This window comes from Salmo salar, chromosome 20 (assembly GCF_965601325.2).
Source record: "Salmo salar chromosome 20, fSalSal1, whole genome shotgun sequence".
In the NCBI taxonomy this organism is placed as follows: domain Eukaryota; kingdom Metazoa; phylum Chordata; class Actinopteri; order Salmoniformes; family Salmonidae; genus Salmo; species Salmo salar.
This window is the reverse complement of record NC_138310.1, coordinates 59,822,558-59,839,304: the sequence shown is the minus strand read 5'-3', so window position 1 is coordinate 59,839,304 and position 16,747 is coordinate 59,822,558. Positions and strand designations below refer to the sequence as shown.

Sequence of the window (16,747 nt, the reverse complement as noted above, 5' to 3'; positions counted from 1 at the left end):
AGTGACACTGATATTAAGTAATAATAGAGTAGGCCTAACTTTGATCACCAATGACATTGTTGTGAATTTCAAAACAGGCCATTCATAACTTCAGAGCATTATCATGTTCCTCAATTAATTCAGCACATTTCAGCAGTAGCGTAGGCCGAGGCTATCTCGACACAGTGTGGCACCTAAAAACTCTCAGACCACGAGAAACAAGATTCTCTGATCTGATGTAGCCAAGATTGAGCTCTTTGGCCTGAAAGCCAAGCATCACGTCTGGAGGAAACCTGGCACCACCCCTATGATGAAGCATTGTGGTGGCAGCATCATGTTGTGGAGAAGTTTTTCAGCTGCAGGGACTGGGAGACTAGTCAGGATTGAGGCAAAGATGAACGGAGCAAAGTACAGAGAGCTCCTTGATGAAAACCTGCTCCATAGTGCTCAGGACCTCAGACTGGGGTGAAGGTTCCCCTTCCAACAGGATAACAACCCTAAGCACACAGCCAAGACAACGCAGGAATGGCTTCGGGACAAGTCTCTCAATGTCCTTGAGTGGCCCAGCCAGAGCCTAGACTTGAACCCGATCGAACATCTCTGGAGAGACCTGAAAATAGCTGTGTAGTGACGCTCCCCATCCAACCTGACAGAGCTTGAGTGGATCTGCAGAGAAGAATGGGAGAAACTCCCCAAATACATGTGTGCCAAACCTTTCTAAAAACCTGTTTTTGCTTTATCATTATGGGGTATTGTATGTAGATTGATGAGGGGGAAAAAACAATTTAATACATTTTAGAATAAGGCTGTAACGTAACAAAATGTAGAAAAAGTCAATGGGCCTGAATACTTTCTGAAGGCACTGTATGAACTGATACAATGGATAAGCAACAATGGGTGTGATGGATAGAAGTAGTCATTACAGGTGTGATCAAGCCTTACATTAAAGTTGCCTGAAGCTGAATGGAAAGTGCTATGCCCTGACCAGTTATTCAGAAGAAAATCCTCTGTGACTGTCTAATTTACATAAGTTAACTTACCAGTGTGGAGTCAAGACAAACATATTGTACACAAAAAGTATCTGTTTAAAGTGTTGTAACAACCATGGTGTTATTTTGTTACTGAAGCTTATACATCTAATAACCTGACAATGCTCTACATCATATGGGTAGACACATAATGTAAGTGTGTTCTGCAGCAAAACACAACTAGTCTTTTTTTAGGATGCAAGTAATATGAATCATTGTTGATCCATCCTGTTCTGATCTAATGAGATGGATGTAGGATTTTCTACGGCCTAGAATTGAGGCCTTTCCCAGTCATGAAGGAGGAAGCTAGGCCCCTCTTGGTTCTCGTTAGCGAAGATTGAACAATGCTGTCTAAAATATTGCATCTGACTAACGAATGGACGGAGACAGACCACAGTCCCCTCCCCGATTTCATCGTGGGGGACAACAATGTGATCAGTGGATGGGGTGTTAACTGATTGGCATACCTGTAAATGACCTATATTATCCCAATGCTGATGAGCACCTGATTTGTATTCTAGGGACAGTGAGTAGACTGGACCCTGGTTTTATGGACACACAATCGATCATTTTGCCTGTACAGTGCTATATTTGTGCCATAGTGTCCAGTTACTCCATTCAAACCTATCTGACACGGGTAAAAGTGCAGCAACACTTCCTATGATCTAGCTTTTTGTTCAAATTATTATTTTTTTGTATAATAGGGATGAACACTAGTGAGTAAACTGGACAATGGTTTTATGGACACACAATCGGTAGTTTTTTCTGTGAAGTGCAATTTGTTCGTGCAACACAACAAATATAAACTAAGACTTTTCTTAAACATTACATTTCTAAATTGCACCCTTGAACAATAGCAGCAGTAAATGAACAATAATCATACAATCAAAATAATGGTCATTTTTTTTAAATGGTCAATTTAGGCCTATATTTTGTGTTTTACTGGTAGGCTATTACTACTGTATGTTCTTTACAATCATTTACTTAATCTCCAACCATTTCTCAATGTACTCCACTTCATAATATTATTTGTCGTATATAATGTAGTAATTCTCTTTGGTAAAACATTTCACCCCATGTTGTTATACCTTTTTTTTTTACATCATTTTAACATTATGCACTATGCAAAAAATATTGATTTTGTATCATACACATAGTTTTCACCGCGGACATTTATTTTGAAGGCATAATACGAAAACCGGATGTCTTAACCGTGCTGCCGTGATGCTATTACAGCAAGGCTTGACATAGCTTCCGAGTTCGACTAGAGACCAAAATCTTCGGGCGTCGCCAGGTGGGTTGAAGGCTACATTACAACCCTTTTTGAACATCTTCATTCAATGTTACATTGTTGGCACTTTTGTGCCGGTTATTGTTTGGGGAAAAAAATGTAATGGTTTGTATATAGCTTATAGTCAAAATGCTTTCACATAGAATGCGGGATCAGACAGTATTACAAAACGACTTGCGTTGGCCGGGAATCGAACCCGGGTCAACTGCTTGGAAGGCAGCTATGCTCACCACTATACCACCAACGCTGACATAAAGTCACTGTAAAACATGATCATATTTGAAGTAATAACTGTGATGTTTTCTGTAATTAGAAAAGTTAAAAAAAAAAATGTTAATTTGACCATATACATATCAGACTAGCTAATTAGCTACATTTTCATAGAAAATAGGCTAACTTTTTGAAAATACGTCACGATTAAATAATGGAGATGTGCTAATGTTGCTAATGTTGTTCATAAGCTAAATACTATTTGTGAGCGCCCCTGAATGAAGTCAGAAGCAGCAAACCAGCGAAAGCGCCTTCTTCAATATGGATTTATTCGACGATCTTCCAGAACCAACCCAAACCGCAGGTAGATAACTTGATATGTCACATTAAACACGTTTCATGAATTACACATTTAACATGTTTCATGGTGTCGTAATCAAATAACGTTAGCTTGCTAATGCTAACCCAGCCTCTGCTATAACGTGTTTGCTAACATTACATTAGCCAATTATGTGACGTTAGCTAGCCAACTGCTATCTAGCAAAGAGACAGATTTGGTTGCTCTCTCTGTCTATCGAGCTAACGTTACCTGAACAAATATCATCTAACAGTTAATTTTTTATAAGAATAGCTAGTCATTAATTTAATAGGCCCAGTGCAGTGGGTTTCCCGACTAGCTATCAAACGTTACTTGTTAGCTAAGCTGGAACAGCTAAACTGGAACAGCTAAGCTGGGTAGTTGACAGTTAGCAGTGGATGACTGAATATTATCTTTTCCCTTCATTGTCTGTCCCGGTTCGACCTGCATCAGGTGAAGCCTCGGTACAGAAGACATGTCCATCACCCCTGGAAGACAGGGGGGCCAAGAGGAAAAGAGAGGCACCTGATGATGATGAGGTGGTGGAAGAACAAAAACTAGAAGAAAAGAAAGTTTGTAAAGGTTTTCGACATTTCCACATGAATGTGCAGTATGTCACTTATTTTATGTTTGTCTGTCTTGTCTGTCTGTGTCTGGAGTTACTACTAGCTATGAGAGATCACTCTGTGTCCCCAGATGATCAATCTCTGAGTGAAAGTGATCACTCTCTGTGTCCCCAGGTGTGCCTATACTGAAGGGGTATGTAGCTGCTCGGAGGGGAGAGAGAGAGGAGATGCAGGATGCTCACATTCTCCTATCTGACATGAAAACCTGCCTGTCCATCCTTCCAGCTACAGTGTAAGTCCCCTCTCTGACGCAGGGGAGTGTCAGGATGAGTCCCAAAGTGCACCCTATTGCCAGTCATATGTAGTGTCCTACTTTTGACCAGACCTTCATAGGGCTTCAAAAGTAGTGCACTATATAGGTAAGAATATGTATTTTGGGAGACATCCTAAGTCCCCTTCTCTCTAACATAGGGGAGTGTCAGTCTGTTAGGACCTGGAAGGTGTGATGGTGTGCTCCAGTGAAGTGACGTACACTACTGTCTGTGTTGAAGGTCTCGTCTGGCCTACTTCGCTGTGTTCGACGGCCATGGAGGAGCTAGAGCCTCTCGCTTCGCTGCAGAACATCTTCACCACACTCTGGCCCTGAAGTTCCCTAAAGGTGAATGGAGAGACTCAGATCCCCTCTTCACTGTCAAAATACTGGGCTGGATTTATTTGTTGTGTTATCTCTTCACATATTCAATATACACTGCTCAAAAAAATAAAGGGAACACTTAAACAACATATCCTAGATCTGAATGAAAGAAATAATCTTATTAAATGCTTTTTCCTTTACATAGTTGAATGTGCTGACAACAAAATCACACAAAAATAATCAATGGAAATCCAATTTATCAACCCATGGAGGTCTGGATTTGGAGTCACACTCAAAATTAAAGTGGAAAACCACACTACAGGCTGATCCAACTTTGATGTAATGTCCTTAAAACAAGTCAAAATGAGGCTCAGTAGTGTGTGTGGCCTCCACGTGCCTGTATGACCTCCCTACAACGCCTGGGCATGCTCCTGATGAGGTGGCGGATGGTCTCCTGAGGGATCTCCTCCCAGACCTGGACTAAAGCATCCGCCAACTCCTGGACAGTCTGTGGTGCAACGTGGCGTTGGTGGATGGAGTGAGACATGATGTCCCAGATGTGCTCAATTGGATTCAGGTCTGGGGAATGGGCGGGCCAGTCCATAGCATCAATGCCTTCCTCTTGCAGGAACTGCTGACACACTCCAGCCACATGAGGTCTAGCATTGTCTTGCATTAGGAGGAACCCAGGGCCAACCGCACCAGCATATGGTCTCACAAGGGGTTTGAGGATCTCATCACGGTACCTAATGGCAGTCAGGCTACCTCTGGCGAGCACATGGAGGGCTGTGCGGCCCCCCAAAGAAATGCCACCCCACACCATGACTGATCCACCGCCAAACCGGTCATGCTGGAGGATGTTTCAGGCAGCAGAACGTTCAACACGGCGTCTCCAGACTCTGTCACGTCTGTCACGTGCTGTGTGAACCTGCTTTCATCTGTGAAGAGCACAGGGCGCCAGTGGCGAATTTGCCAATCTTGGTGTTCTCTGGCAAATGCCAAACGTCCTGCACGGTGTTGGGCTGTAAGCACAACCCCCACCTGTGGATGTCGGGCCCTCATACCACCCTCATGGAGTCTGTTTCTGACCGTTTAAGCAGACACATGCACATTTGTGGCCTGCTGGAGGTCATTTTGCAGGGCTCTGGCAGTGCTCCTACTGCTCCTCCTTGCACAAAGGCGGAGGTAGCGGTCCTGCTGCTGGGTTGTTGACCTCCTACGGCCTCCTCCACGTCTCCTGATGTACTAGCCTGTCTCCTGGTAGCGCCTCCATGCTCTGGACACTACGCTGACAGACACAGCAAACCTTCTTGCCACAGCTCGCATTGATGTGCCATCCTGGATGAGCTGCACTACCTGAGCCACATGTGTGGGTTGTAGACTCCATCTCATGCTACCACTAGAGTGAAAACACCGCCAACATTCAAAAGTGACCAAAACATCAGCCAGGAAGCATAGGAACTGAGAAGTGGTCTGTAGTCCCCACCTGCAGAACCACTCCTTTATTGGGGGTGTCTTGCTTATTGCCTATAATTTCCACCTGTTGTCTATTCCATTTGCACAACAGCATGTGAAATTTATTGTCAATCAGTGTTGCTTCCTAAGTGGACAGTTTGATTTCACAGAAATGTGATTGACTTGGAGTTACATTGTGTTGTTTAAGTGTTCCCTTTATTTTTTTGAGCAGTGTACATCAGTTAATTCTTGAGATTTGGCTCCTGAGTGGCGCAGTGGTCTAAGGCACTGCATCTCAGTGTTAGAGGCATCACTACAGACCCTGGTTCGATGCCAGGCTGTATCACAACCAGCTGTGTTTAGGAGTCCCATAGGGCGGTGTGCAATTGGCTCCGCGTTGTCTGGGTTTGGCCGGGGTAGGCTGTCATTGTAAATAAGAATTTGTTCTTAACTGACTTGCCTGGTTAAAAAAGGACTCAGATCACATGCCTATTCATCCTCAAAAAACGTGGCTTTCATTTCTCGTGGTATTATCTCTTCACAATATTCTAGAAGATTCATCAATTCCTCATGCATATTGTGTGTCTCCTCCCACAGTAGAAACTGAGAACCTGGACAAACTCGTGAAGAAGTGCCTACTAGACACCTTCCGACAAACAGATGAAGACTTCCTGAAAAAAGCCTCCAGCCAGTAAGTGCTTAGTCTTGTAAACTCGACACTAGGCAACAGCAGTGACTAGGTTCTGGTAGATATGACGCACTCTCTTGGTAACTACGATAAGGGAAGAAAAAAAAATATGGGGTGGGTCCTCTTCAGACAGACAACTCTCCCAACAAATCACGAGGCAAACATGCCAGAACGTCATTATTCAAAACCAAAGTTTGTGGTTTCAGTGAGTTGGTAGTTGATGTAAACTAGCCACTTGCAAAATGCACTCATAAAAAATCTGTGATCTCCATCTTGCTAGCTACTATTTGGTATTTTATTCAAGCGGATAAGGAAGTGATGTAGGTAGTGACGTAGTTCCTCTTTACCAGACTGACATTCTATTACGTACAGACGTGTTAAGCCGGAACAATGAAACATTGTGGGAGGCAACACGGATGTCTAGTAAGTGCTTTGAATGTCTGTGCATTACTATGGTTAAGTCCCAAATTACAACCTATTCCCTACATAGCTGTGTATCTCAAATGGGCCCTGATCAAAAGTAGTGCACTATGTAGGGGATAGGGTGCCATTTGGGAGTATTTTAGAAGCCTTATAAATTGATGAGCTAATCTGTTCTACATGAATGTATGAAGCGATGTGTACACTGTGTTTGGTCTGGTCCCACAGGAAGCCTGCCTGGAAGGATGGCTCTACAGCCACCTGTATGTTAGTGGTGGATGACATGGTGTATGTAGCCAACCTGGGAGACAGCAGGGTAAGGTGCTGCTCTGCTCACATATTCCGTATATAGTGCACCACTTTTGACCAGTGCCCTATTGGCCCTGGGCTAAAGTAATGGACTAGGGTATAGGGTGCAATTTTATAGTAACCTTAGTTTTAACCTGTTTATTTAACCATCATCAATGATGATATTGCCAAAGGAAGCTGCTTTTTTTATTCTGTTGCGTTGTAGTAAATTTCCTCACCTGTAACATTGTGTCTCTGTAGGCGGTTCTCTGTCGGATGGAACAGAAAATGCAGGGCGGAGATAGGAAGTGTGTCACTCTGGCGCTCAGTAAGGAACACAACCCCACCATCTACGAGGAGCGCATGAGGATCCAGCGGGCGGGGGGCACCGTGAGGTACTGGGCTTTCATATCTTTTCTCTGTAGATCTGTGCCTGGAAAACAACATCAACAACAAAAATAATCTTTGATAAGTACTAATGATGTCCTTGACCTGCTCTGTGAGGAGGAATAACTATTTAATCAACTCTTTATCCATGGTTGCTACTGTGAATGTTGCTGCAGGGATGGGCGAGTCCTTGGGGTGCTGGAAGTGTCCAGGTCTATAGGTGATGGACAGTACAAACGCATTGGAGTCATATCCACACCTGACCTCAGGCGCTGTCAGCTTACACCCAATGACAGGTAAGACACTGACTCTTTCAACCAATGATCGGTAAGACATGTACGGTTTCAACCAATGACCGGTAACACTATGCCAGGTACTCCCAGCCGAGCCCTGTTCCAATACTTTGTAAATGCATTTTCTTCCTTGAAGTAGTCACTGAACTGACATGACATGGGCTTGGAAAAGCTAACTGAATTTGTTGGAGGAGTGATGGGTGAACTCTCTTTCTCTTTTTCTCTCTCTCAGGTTCATTATCCTGGGCTGTGATGGTCTGTTTAAAGTGTTCTCTGCAGAGGAAGCTGTTAAATACATTCTCAACATCTTGCAGGTATACATCATGCTCACAATGTGTGTTTATGGAAAAAAGAGCTCACAGGATGTGTGTTTGCTGTGGTGTGTGACACTGTTTTGCGGGTATTTTCAGAATGGGAGTGTTGAGAAGAAGGAGGGACAGACTGAGGAAGAGGGCCACTATGAAGCAGCATGTCAGAGACTGGCCAACGAGGCAGTGAGGAGAGGATGTGCCGACAACGTTACCGTCATACTGGTGTCTGTTAGCTTCTGAACAACAGACACCCGATCTGGCCCATCATTGATGTGTCTCATTGCGTGCCTCAGTGCCTCTGAGTGCTATGTCCACCGTGGCTCCAGACCTTAAAACACATGAACAGACGAACATCAGAAACATGTTGGTCAAACGTTCATTATAAAGGAGGTGTTCTAATCTCTAACTCAATGTGAACTGTATACTCTACGCATGCACGCAATGCAAGAACGCAAATTTCTAATTGCTTGTGTTGCATGCTTGCGTAGGGTGTAAATTAGGCTTAATGCCCTGTACTGCCCTGTAATGCTTAACCTGATGACTACTGATCATTTAAGTGGGCTTTATGTTTTCTGATCAATACTTTGTCTTATTTCATTTGTGCACATGTTGTTTTATTGCTTTCAATGTTACATTTTCTTTTTCTTTGGTGTACTTTTAAGAAACTATTTCAGAACATAATTTCAGAGATTAAAAAAAAAAAAAATTGTACAATGTATACAACCCTGTATAATCCAATCTGAAGCTGGTTTAGATTTAACGGACTCATGTCTTCCTCCATGTCCCCTCCCCCCCTGGATAATACAGATGTACAGTACCAGTCAAAAGTTTGGACACCTACTCATTCAAGGGTTTTTCTTTATTTTTACTATGTTCTACATTGTAGAATAATAGTGAAGACATCAAAACTATGAAATAACACATATGGAATCATGTAGTAACCAAAAAGTGTTAAACATGTCTGAGATTCTTCAAAGTACCTGCCTTTTTTCAATTTAACTAGGCAAGTCAGTTAAGAACAAATTCTTATTTACAATGACAGCCTAGGAACAGGGACAGAACAACAGATTTTTACCTTGTCAGCTCAGGGATTTGATCTAGCAACCTTCCGGTTACTGGCCCAACACTCTAACCACTACACTACCTGCCACCCCATGACAGCCTTTATGACAGCTTTGTACACTTTTGGCATTCTCTCAACCAGCTTCATGAGGTAGTCCCCTAGAATACTTTTCCAACAGTCTTGAATGAGTTCCCACATATGCTGAGCACTTGTTGGTTTTCCTTCACTCCGCGGTCCAACTCATCCCAAACCATCTCAATTTGGTTGAGGTTGGGTGATTGTGGAGCCCAGGTCATCTGATGCAGCACTCCATCACTCTCCTTCTTGGTCAAATAGCCCTTACACAGCCTGGAGGTGTGTTTTGGGTCATTGTCCTGTTGAAAAACAAATGATAGTCCCACTAAGCGCAAACCAGATAGGATGGCGTATCACAGCAGAATGCCTTGAATTGAAAATAAATCACTGACAGTGTCACCAGCAAAGCACCCCCCCCCCCACACCATCACACCTCCATGCTTCATGGTGAAGCCACACATGCGGAGATCATCCGTTCATCTACTCTGCGTCTCACAAAGACACAGGCGGTTGGAACCAAAAATCTCTAATTTGGACTCATCAGACCAAAGGACGGATTTCCACCGGTCTAATGTCCATTGCCCAAGCAAGTTTATTCTTTGTATTGATGTCCTTTTGTAGTGGTTTCTTTGCAGCAATTCGACCATGAAGGCCTGATTCACGCAGTCTCCTCTGAACAGTTTATGTTGAGATGTGTCTGTTACTTGAACTCTGAAGCATTTATTTGGGCTGCAATTTCTGAGGCTGGTAACTAATGAACTTATCCTCTGCAGCAGAGGTAACTCTGGGTCTTCCTTTCCTGTGGCGGTCCTCATGAGAGCCAGTTTCATCATAGCGCTTGATAGTTTTTGCGACTGCACTTGAAAAAACTTTCAAAATTGTTGAAATATTCCAGATTGACTGACCTTCATGTCTTAAAATAGTGATGGACTGTCATTTCTCTTTGCTTATTTGAGCAGTTCTTGCCATAATATGGAATTGGTCTTTTACCAAATAGGGCTACCTTCTGTATACCAACCCTACCTTGTCACAACACAACTGATTGGCCCAAACGCATTAAGAAGGAAAGAAATTCCACAAATTAACGTTTAACAAGGCATACCTGTTAATTGAAATGCATTCCAGGTGACCACCTCATGAAGCTGGTTGAGAATGCCAAGAGTGTGCAAAGCTGTCATAAAGGCAAAGGGTGGCTACTTTGTAGAATCTCAAATATAAAATATATTTTGATTTGCTTAACACCTTTGGTTACTACATAACTCCATATGTGTTATTTCATAGTTTTGATGTATTCACTATTATTCTACAATGTAGAAAAAATAAAGAAAAACGATTGAATTTTTTATTTTATTTATTTCACCTTTATTTAACCAGGTAGGCCAGTTGAGAACAAGTTCTCATTTACAACTGCGACCTGGCCAAGATAAAGCAAAGCAGTGCGACAAAAACAACAACACAGAGTTACACATGAACAAACGTACAGACAATAACACAATAGAAAAATCTATGTACAGTGTGTGCAAATGTAGAAGAGTAGGGAGATAGGCAATAAATAGGCCATAGAGGTGAAATAATTACAATTTAGCATTAACACTGGAGTGAAAGATGTGCAGATGATGATATGCAAGTAGAGATACTGGGGTGCAAAAGAGAAAAAGGGTAAGTAATAATATGGTGATGAGGTAGTCGGGTGTGCTATTTACAGATTGGCTGTGTACAGGTACAGTGATCGGTAAACTGCTCTGACAGTTGATGCTTGAAGTTAGAGAGGGACATAAGACTCCAGCTTCAGGGATTTTTGCAATTCGTGTTGGAGGCTATTTTGTAAACGACATCGCCGAAGTCAAGGATCGGTAGGATAGTTCGTTTTACGAGGGTATGTTTGGCAGCATGAGGGAAGGATGTTTAGTTGCGAAATGGAAACCGATTCGAGATGCTTAATGTGAGTCTGGAAGGAGAGTTTACAGTCTAAACAGACACCCAGGTATTTGTAGTTGTCCACATATTCTAGGTCAGAACCGTCCAGAGTAGTGACGCTAGTCGGGCGGGAGGGTGCGGACAGCAATCGGTTGAAGAGCATGCATTTAGTTTTATTAGCATTTAAAGCAGTTTGACGCCACGGAAGGAGTGTTGTATGGCGTTGAAGCTCGTTTGGAGGTTTGTTAGCACAGTGTCCAAAGAATGAGTACGTGTGTCCAAACTTCTTACTGGTGCTGTATGTCTGTCCCTTCTGTTTCCTACAAGTTCATATTATAAATATTAGGATTATGATTTTCTTTATTGTATTCTATCAGAAATTTGAGAAGGAATCGTTTTGACTCATTGCATCTCTGTCTGCAAAACAATAGCGGGCAATGCCTACTCATAACTGGTTAAAATCAGATGATGCACACCAGATGATGTCTCTCTTTGTCCCAGACAAAGTTCCCCTTTGGGGATAATACATTAAATTAGATCAATTTGTAGGTTACCTGGGTTACACTTGGGAACCCCATCTCTAACAATAGCCTACTATTTCTCACCCACAGTAACGAATGGGCTTGGCCATTAGATGGTGCTAACAAATCGTTTCTCAACCTTACTCATGATGACAGCCTGTAATGGGTGAGAAAGAGACTTACGCTATCAGACAGAGCTACACATCTTCAGCTTCTCTTGGTAGGTATGCCTCTGGAGATTTACACTGTACAAAAATATAAACACAACATGTAAAGTGTTGGTCCCATGTTTCACGAGCTGAAATACACACAAAAAGCTTATTTCTCTCAAATTCTGTGCACAAATTTGTTTACAGCCCTTTTTAGTGAACATTTCTCATTTGCCAACATAATCCATCCACTTGAGAGGTGTGGCATATCAAGAAGCTGATTAAACAGCATGATCATTACACAAGTGGGCCTTGTGCTGGGGACAATAAAAGGCCACTCTAAAATGTGCAGTTTTGTCACAACAAAATGCCACAGATGTGTCAAGTTTTGAGGGAGCGTGCAGTTGGCATGCAGACTGCAGGAATGTCCACTGGAGCTGTTGCCAGCAAATTTAATGTTCATTTCTCTACCATAAGCCGCTTCCGACGTCGTTTTAGAGAATTTGGCAGTATGTCCAACCAGTCTCACAACAGCAGACCACGTGTATGGGTTGTGTGGGTGAGCGTTTTGCTAATGTCAACGTTGTGAACAGAGTGCCCTATGGTGGCGGTGGGGTTATGGTACGGGCAGGCATAAGCTTTGGAAAACTAATAAAATTGCATTTTACCAATGGCAATTGGAATGCACAGAGATACTGTGAAGAGATCCTGAGGCCCATTGTCATGCCACTCATCTGCTGCCATCATCTCATGTTTAAGCATAATGCACGGCCCCATGTCACAAGGATCTGTAAACAATTCCTGGAAGCTGAAAATGTCCCAGTTCTTCCATGGCCTGCATACTCACCAGACATGTCACCCATTGTGCATGTTTGAGATGCTCCGGATCGACGTGTACGACAGCGTGTTCCAGGTTCCGCCAATATCCAGTAACTTTGCTCAGCCATTGAAGAGGAGTGGGACAACATTCCACAGGCCACAATCAATATCCTGATCAACTCTATGCAAAGGAGATGTGTCTCGCTGCATGAGGCAAATTGTGGTCACACCCGATACTGACTGGTTTTCTTATCCATCACGCCACTGTTTTTTTGAAGGTATCTGTGATCAATAGATGCATATCTGTATTCCCACTCATGTGAAATCTATAGATTAGGGCCTAATTAATTTGTTTCTGTCACGACTTCCGCCGGAGTCGGTCCCTCTCCTTGTTCGTTCGGCGGTCGACATCACCGGCCTTCTAGCCATCACCGATCCACTTTTCATTTTCCATTTGTTTTGTCTTTGTTTTTTACACACCTGGTTTCAATTCCCCCATTACATGTTCATTATTTAACCCTCTGTTTCCCCCATGTTTGTGTGCGTGTTTGTTTTATTGTAAGGCTGTATCTGACGGCTGGTATATTGTTACCGGGTGTCACGTCCTGACCATAGTAAGATGTAATTTTCTATGGTAGAGTAGGTCAGGGCGTGACAGGGGGTGTTTTGTGTTTTTCTATGTTTTCTATTTCTATGTTTAAGTTCTAGTTTTTCTATTTCTATGATGTTTTTTTGGGGTTGATCTCCAATTGGAGGCAGCTGGTCCTCATTGCCTCTGATTGGAGATCATATTTAAGTAGGGTTTTTTTTCCACCTGTGTTGGTGGGCAGTTATTTTCTGTTTAGTCTTTGTACCTGACAGAACTGTATTTCTGATCGTTTGCCTCTTGTTATTTTGTCTTTAGTATTTTTGAGTTAATAAATATCATAATGAGCACTCAACACGCTGCGTTTTGGTCCCCTCTATACGACGCCCGTTACACCGGGTTTTGTTATTACGCCCGTTTATTTCGTGGTACCGGTATTTTTCCAGCGCCACAGTATTGTGTTTATACTGGTGTTTTTTCTTGTATTAAATACCTTGTCCACGCGTCTCAGCTCTCCTGCGCCTGACTCCTTTCACCAGTACCCACAGCCTTGACAGTTTCAATTGACTGATTTCCTTATATGAACTGTAGCTCAATAAAATCTTTGAAAATGTTGCATGTTGCGTTTATATTTTTGTTCAGTATATGTAGGCCTACTACTTTTGCTCCACATTGAGTTTATAATATTTATTTGGTATGGAACGAATGACCGGTCATTGTAATAATTATATATTTAATTTGTATAGCGCTTTTCATTACAGCAAGAATATCAAGAGTTGCTCTTAAAACAACAAAACAAAACATTTCAGTTAGCCTATTGACAATTCTTCCACGGTCATCCAGAGGCAAGTGCAAGTCCAACAGGTCACATCCTGTGTCCGATCCACTCTCCATGCGCACTTTCCTCACCCGTCCATCCACGTCTCTTCCGACTGAGGCCGAAATGAAGGTGTGAGGACCAGATGAAGGGTTGAGGCCCAGATGAAGGGTTGAGGACCAGATGAAGGGTTGAGGCCCTAGATGAAGGTTTGAGGCCCAGATGAAGGATTGAAGACCAGATGAAGGGTTGAGCAGGGGGAAACAATGTTCAGATCCAGGGGGGAAACAAGTCAGCAATCAGGTCACTTCTTGCCACCCCCAGTTGTATTATAGGCCTATAGCCTGTTCATAAATATGTCATATTGATATAGAAAACACGGCTGTTTTAGAGTATTTGCGAAATGTGTGTAGGTTTGCAGACAGTGTATCCATGGTGCGTACCCTGACAGAATGTTCAGTGCTATCTGGGGTCCTTGGGATGTCCCTACCCTAACTGTTCTGTGCACGGACCCTGACAGAACAGTTGTTTTTTTCTGTTATCTGTGTTCCTCCTGAATCAGTGTTGTGTTTATGGAAGAAGCTGGATGTTCTAATAGCTTGCCTCAGGCTGTTGAATTAAATAACCATATCATTCTTCAGATAACTCTGCTCTTATATCATCACCAGCCAGCCAGACTGACTGAGAGCTGCATCTGTTAGAGCAGGCTGCAGGATTCCTCTCTCTCTCTCTCTCTCTCTCTCTCTCTCTCTCTCTCTCTCTCTCTCTCTCTCTCTCTCTCTCTCTCTCTCTCTCTCTCTCTCTCTCTCGGTGTGTGTTTCTCTCTGCCCCCCCTCTCACTGTGTATGTCTCCCTGGCTCCCTCTATCTCTGTGTTTCTCTCTCTGCCCCCTCCCTTTCTCTCTCTCTCTCTGTCTGTCTCTGTCTTTCTCTTTGTTTCTCTCTCAACCCCCCCCCCCCCCTTGCTCTCTCTCTCTCTCTCTCTCTCCCTATGCCTGGTTATATGAAAGGTTTCCACTCCTGCTGTGTTGACTAACTAACACTGAGGTTTCTGACTGATCTAGGAATATAGAATCCATCAAAATGTGCAGCATCACACAACCAATAGCAGTCACACAGCATTGGGACCAACCTGACAAAGACAATCTGACTGATATAGCAGAGAGAGACACACATAATCTCACCACCACAAAGTACTGTATGTCTTGCAGTAGTAAACATAAAATATCAGTAATAGTATGCTGCCTGGTAGTAATACTATGCTGGTGCATAGCCTGGTAGTAACAGTATGCTGGGACATAGCCTGGTAGTAACAGTATGCTGGTACATAACCTGGTAGTAATAGTATGCTGGTACATAGCCTGGTAGCAATAGTATGCTGGGACATAGCCTGGTAGTAACAGTATGCTGGTACATAGCCTGGTAGTAATACTATGCTGGTGCATAGCCTGGTAGTAACAGTATGCTGGGACATAGCCTGGTAGTAACAGTATGCTGGGACATAGCCTGGTAGTAACAGTATGCTGGTACATAACCTGGTAGTAACAGTATGCTGGTACATAACCTGGTAGTAATAGTATGCTGGGACATAGCCTGGTAGTAATAGTATGCTGGTACATAACCTGGTAGTAACAGTATGCTGGTACATAGCCTGGTAGTAATAGTATTCTGGTACATAGCCTGGTAGTAACAGTATGCTGGTACATAGCCTGGTAGTAACAGTATGCTGGTACATAACCTGGTAGTAATAGTATGCTGGTACATAGCCTGGTAGTAATAGTATGCTGGTACATAGCCTGGTAGCAATTGTAAGCTGGTACATAGCCTGGTAGTAATAGTTTGCTGCTCCTGTAGATTTTATTTATTTATTTTATTTTGTATTGTTTTCCTTTATTTAAATAGGCAAGTCAGTTAAGAACAAATTCTTATTTTCAATGACGGCCTAGGAGCGAACGATGAGAACGATGGGAGGATGAGTGGAGGGCAGGAGGGAGGTAGAGAGGGAGGGAGAGGAGGAGATGAGGGAGGGAGGGAGAGGAAGAGTTGAGAGAGGGAGTGGAGGGCTTGAGGAAGGGAGTGGATGGAGGGAGAGAGGGGAGAGAGGGAGAGGAGAGCTGGAGGGAGGGACAGGAGGGCTGGAGAGGAGAGCTGGAGAGAGGGAGAGGTGAGCTGGAGGGAGGGAGAGAAGAGCTGGAGGGAGAGGAGGGCTGGAGGGAGGGACAGGAGGGCTGGATAGAGGGAGAGGTGAGCTGGAGGGAGGGAGAGAAGAGCTGGAGGGAGGGAGAGGAGAGCTGGAGGGAGGGAGAGAAGAGCTGGAGGGAGAGGAGGGCTGGAGGGAGGGACAGGAGGGCTGGATAGAGGGAGAGGTGAGCTGGAGGGAGGGAGAGAAGAGCTGGAGGGAGAGGAGGGCTGGAGGGAGGGACAGGAGGGCTGGATAGAGGGAGAGGAGAGCTGGAGGGAGAGGAGGGCTGGAGGGAGGGACAGGAGGGCTGGATAGAGGGAGAGAAGAGCTGGAGGGAGAGGAGGGCTGGAGGGAGGGACAGGAGGGCTGGATAGAGGGAGAGGAGAGCTGGAGAGAGGGGAAGGAGAGCTGGAGGGAGGGAGAGGAGAGCTGGAGGGAGGGAGAGTAGGGCTGGAGGGAGGGAGAGGAGGGCTAGGGGCCCCTGTAAGTGCATGTAAATGAGATGAAGCTGTCAGTCATTCAGTTCTTTCTTTCTTCGGACTCCCCTTTTTTTTATTTCTTCCCCCTCTCCGTCTCTATCACTCTCTTTCCAGATTCTTCTGTATATTTTAAATCAGTTGGAAGAACCGCATTTGGACTGTGCTGCAGTTGGAATAGTTAATGTGATATAATTAGCTCACCACTGGAGCTTCCTCAACCCCCTGTCCCCGT

General features: G+C 43.8%; 1 protein-coding gene and 1 non-coding gene across 5 annotated transcripts; one reads left to right on the top strand and one right to left on the bottom strand.

The window, feature by feature from the left end:
- Positions 1–2,227: 2,227 nt before the first annotated feature.
- ilkap (integrin-linked kinase-associated serine/threonine phosphatase) lies at positions 2,228–8,600 on the top strand. Of its 4 annotated transcripts, XM_014162617.3 has the most exons (11): positions 2,228–2,301; positions 2,760–2,872; positions 3,320–3,448; positions 3,607–3,724; positions 3,984–4,090; positions 6,119–6,212; positions 6,858–6,945; positions 7,179–7,312; positions 7,481–7,600; positions 7,830–7,911; positions 8,008–8,600. In XM_014162617.3, exons 2-11 carry the CDS (start codon positions 2,830–2,832, stop codon positions 8,146–8,148), a joined length of 1,056 nt encoding a protein of 351 aa, XP_014018092.2. In that variant the 5' UTR covers positions 2,228–2,301; positions 2,760–2,829; the 3' UTR covers positions 8,149–8,600. The 4 variants fall into 4 exon arrangements, with proteins under 4 accessions (XP_014018092.2, XP_014018094.2, XP_014018093.2 ...); XM_014162619.3 differs by lacking the exon at positions 2,228–2,301 and having other exon boundaries at positions 2,564–2,872; positions 3,320–3,442; XM_014162618.3 differs by lacking the exon at positions 2,228–2,301 and having other exon boundaries at positions 2,564–2,872; positions 6,122–6,212.
- trnag-ucc (transfer RNA glycine (anticodon UCC)) lies at positions 2,474–2,545 on the bottom strand. The gene has a single exon. It is a non-coding gene; the product is annotated as a tRNA-Gly (tRNA).
- Positions 8,601–16,747: the final 8,147 nt, after the last annotated feature.

Coding starts and splice junctions, on each gene's coding strand:
- ilkap (XM_014162617.3), top strand. CDS start 2,830: ATGGATTTATTCGACGATCTTCCAGAACCAACCCAAACCGCAG. Junction 2,873..3,319: donor AGAACCAACCCAAACCGCAG/GTAGATAACTTG, acceptor GACCTGCATCAG/GTGAAGCCTCGGTACAGAAG. Junction 6,213..6,857: donor CTGAAAAAAGCCTCCAGCCA/GTAAGTGCTTAG, acceptor CTGGTCCCACAG/GAAGCCTGCCTGGAAGGATG.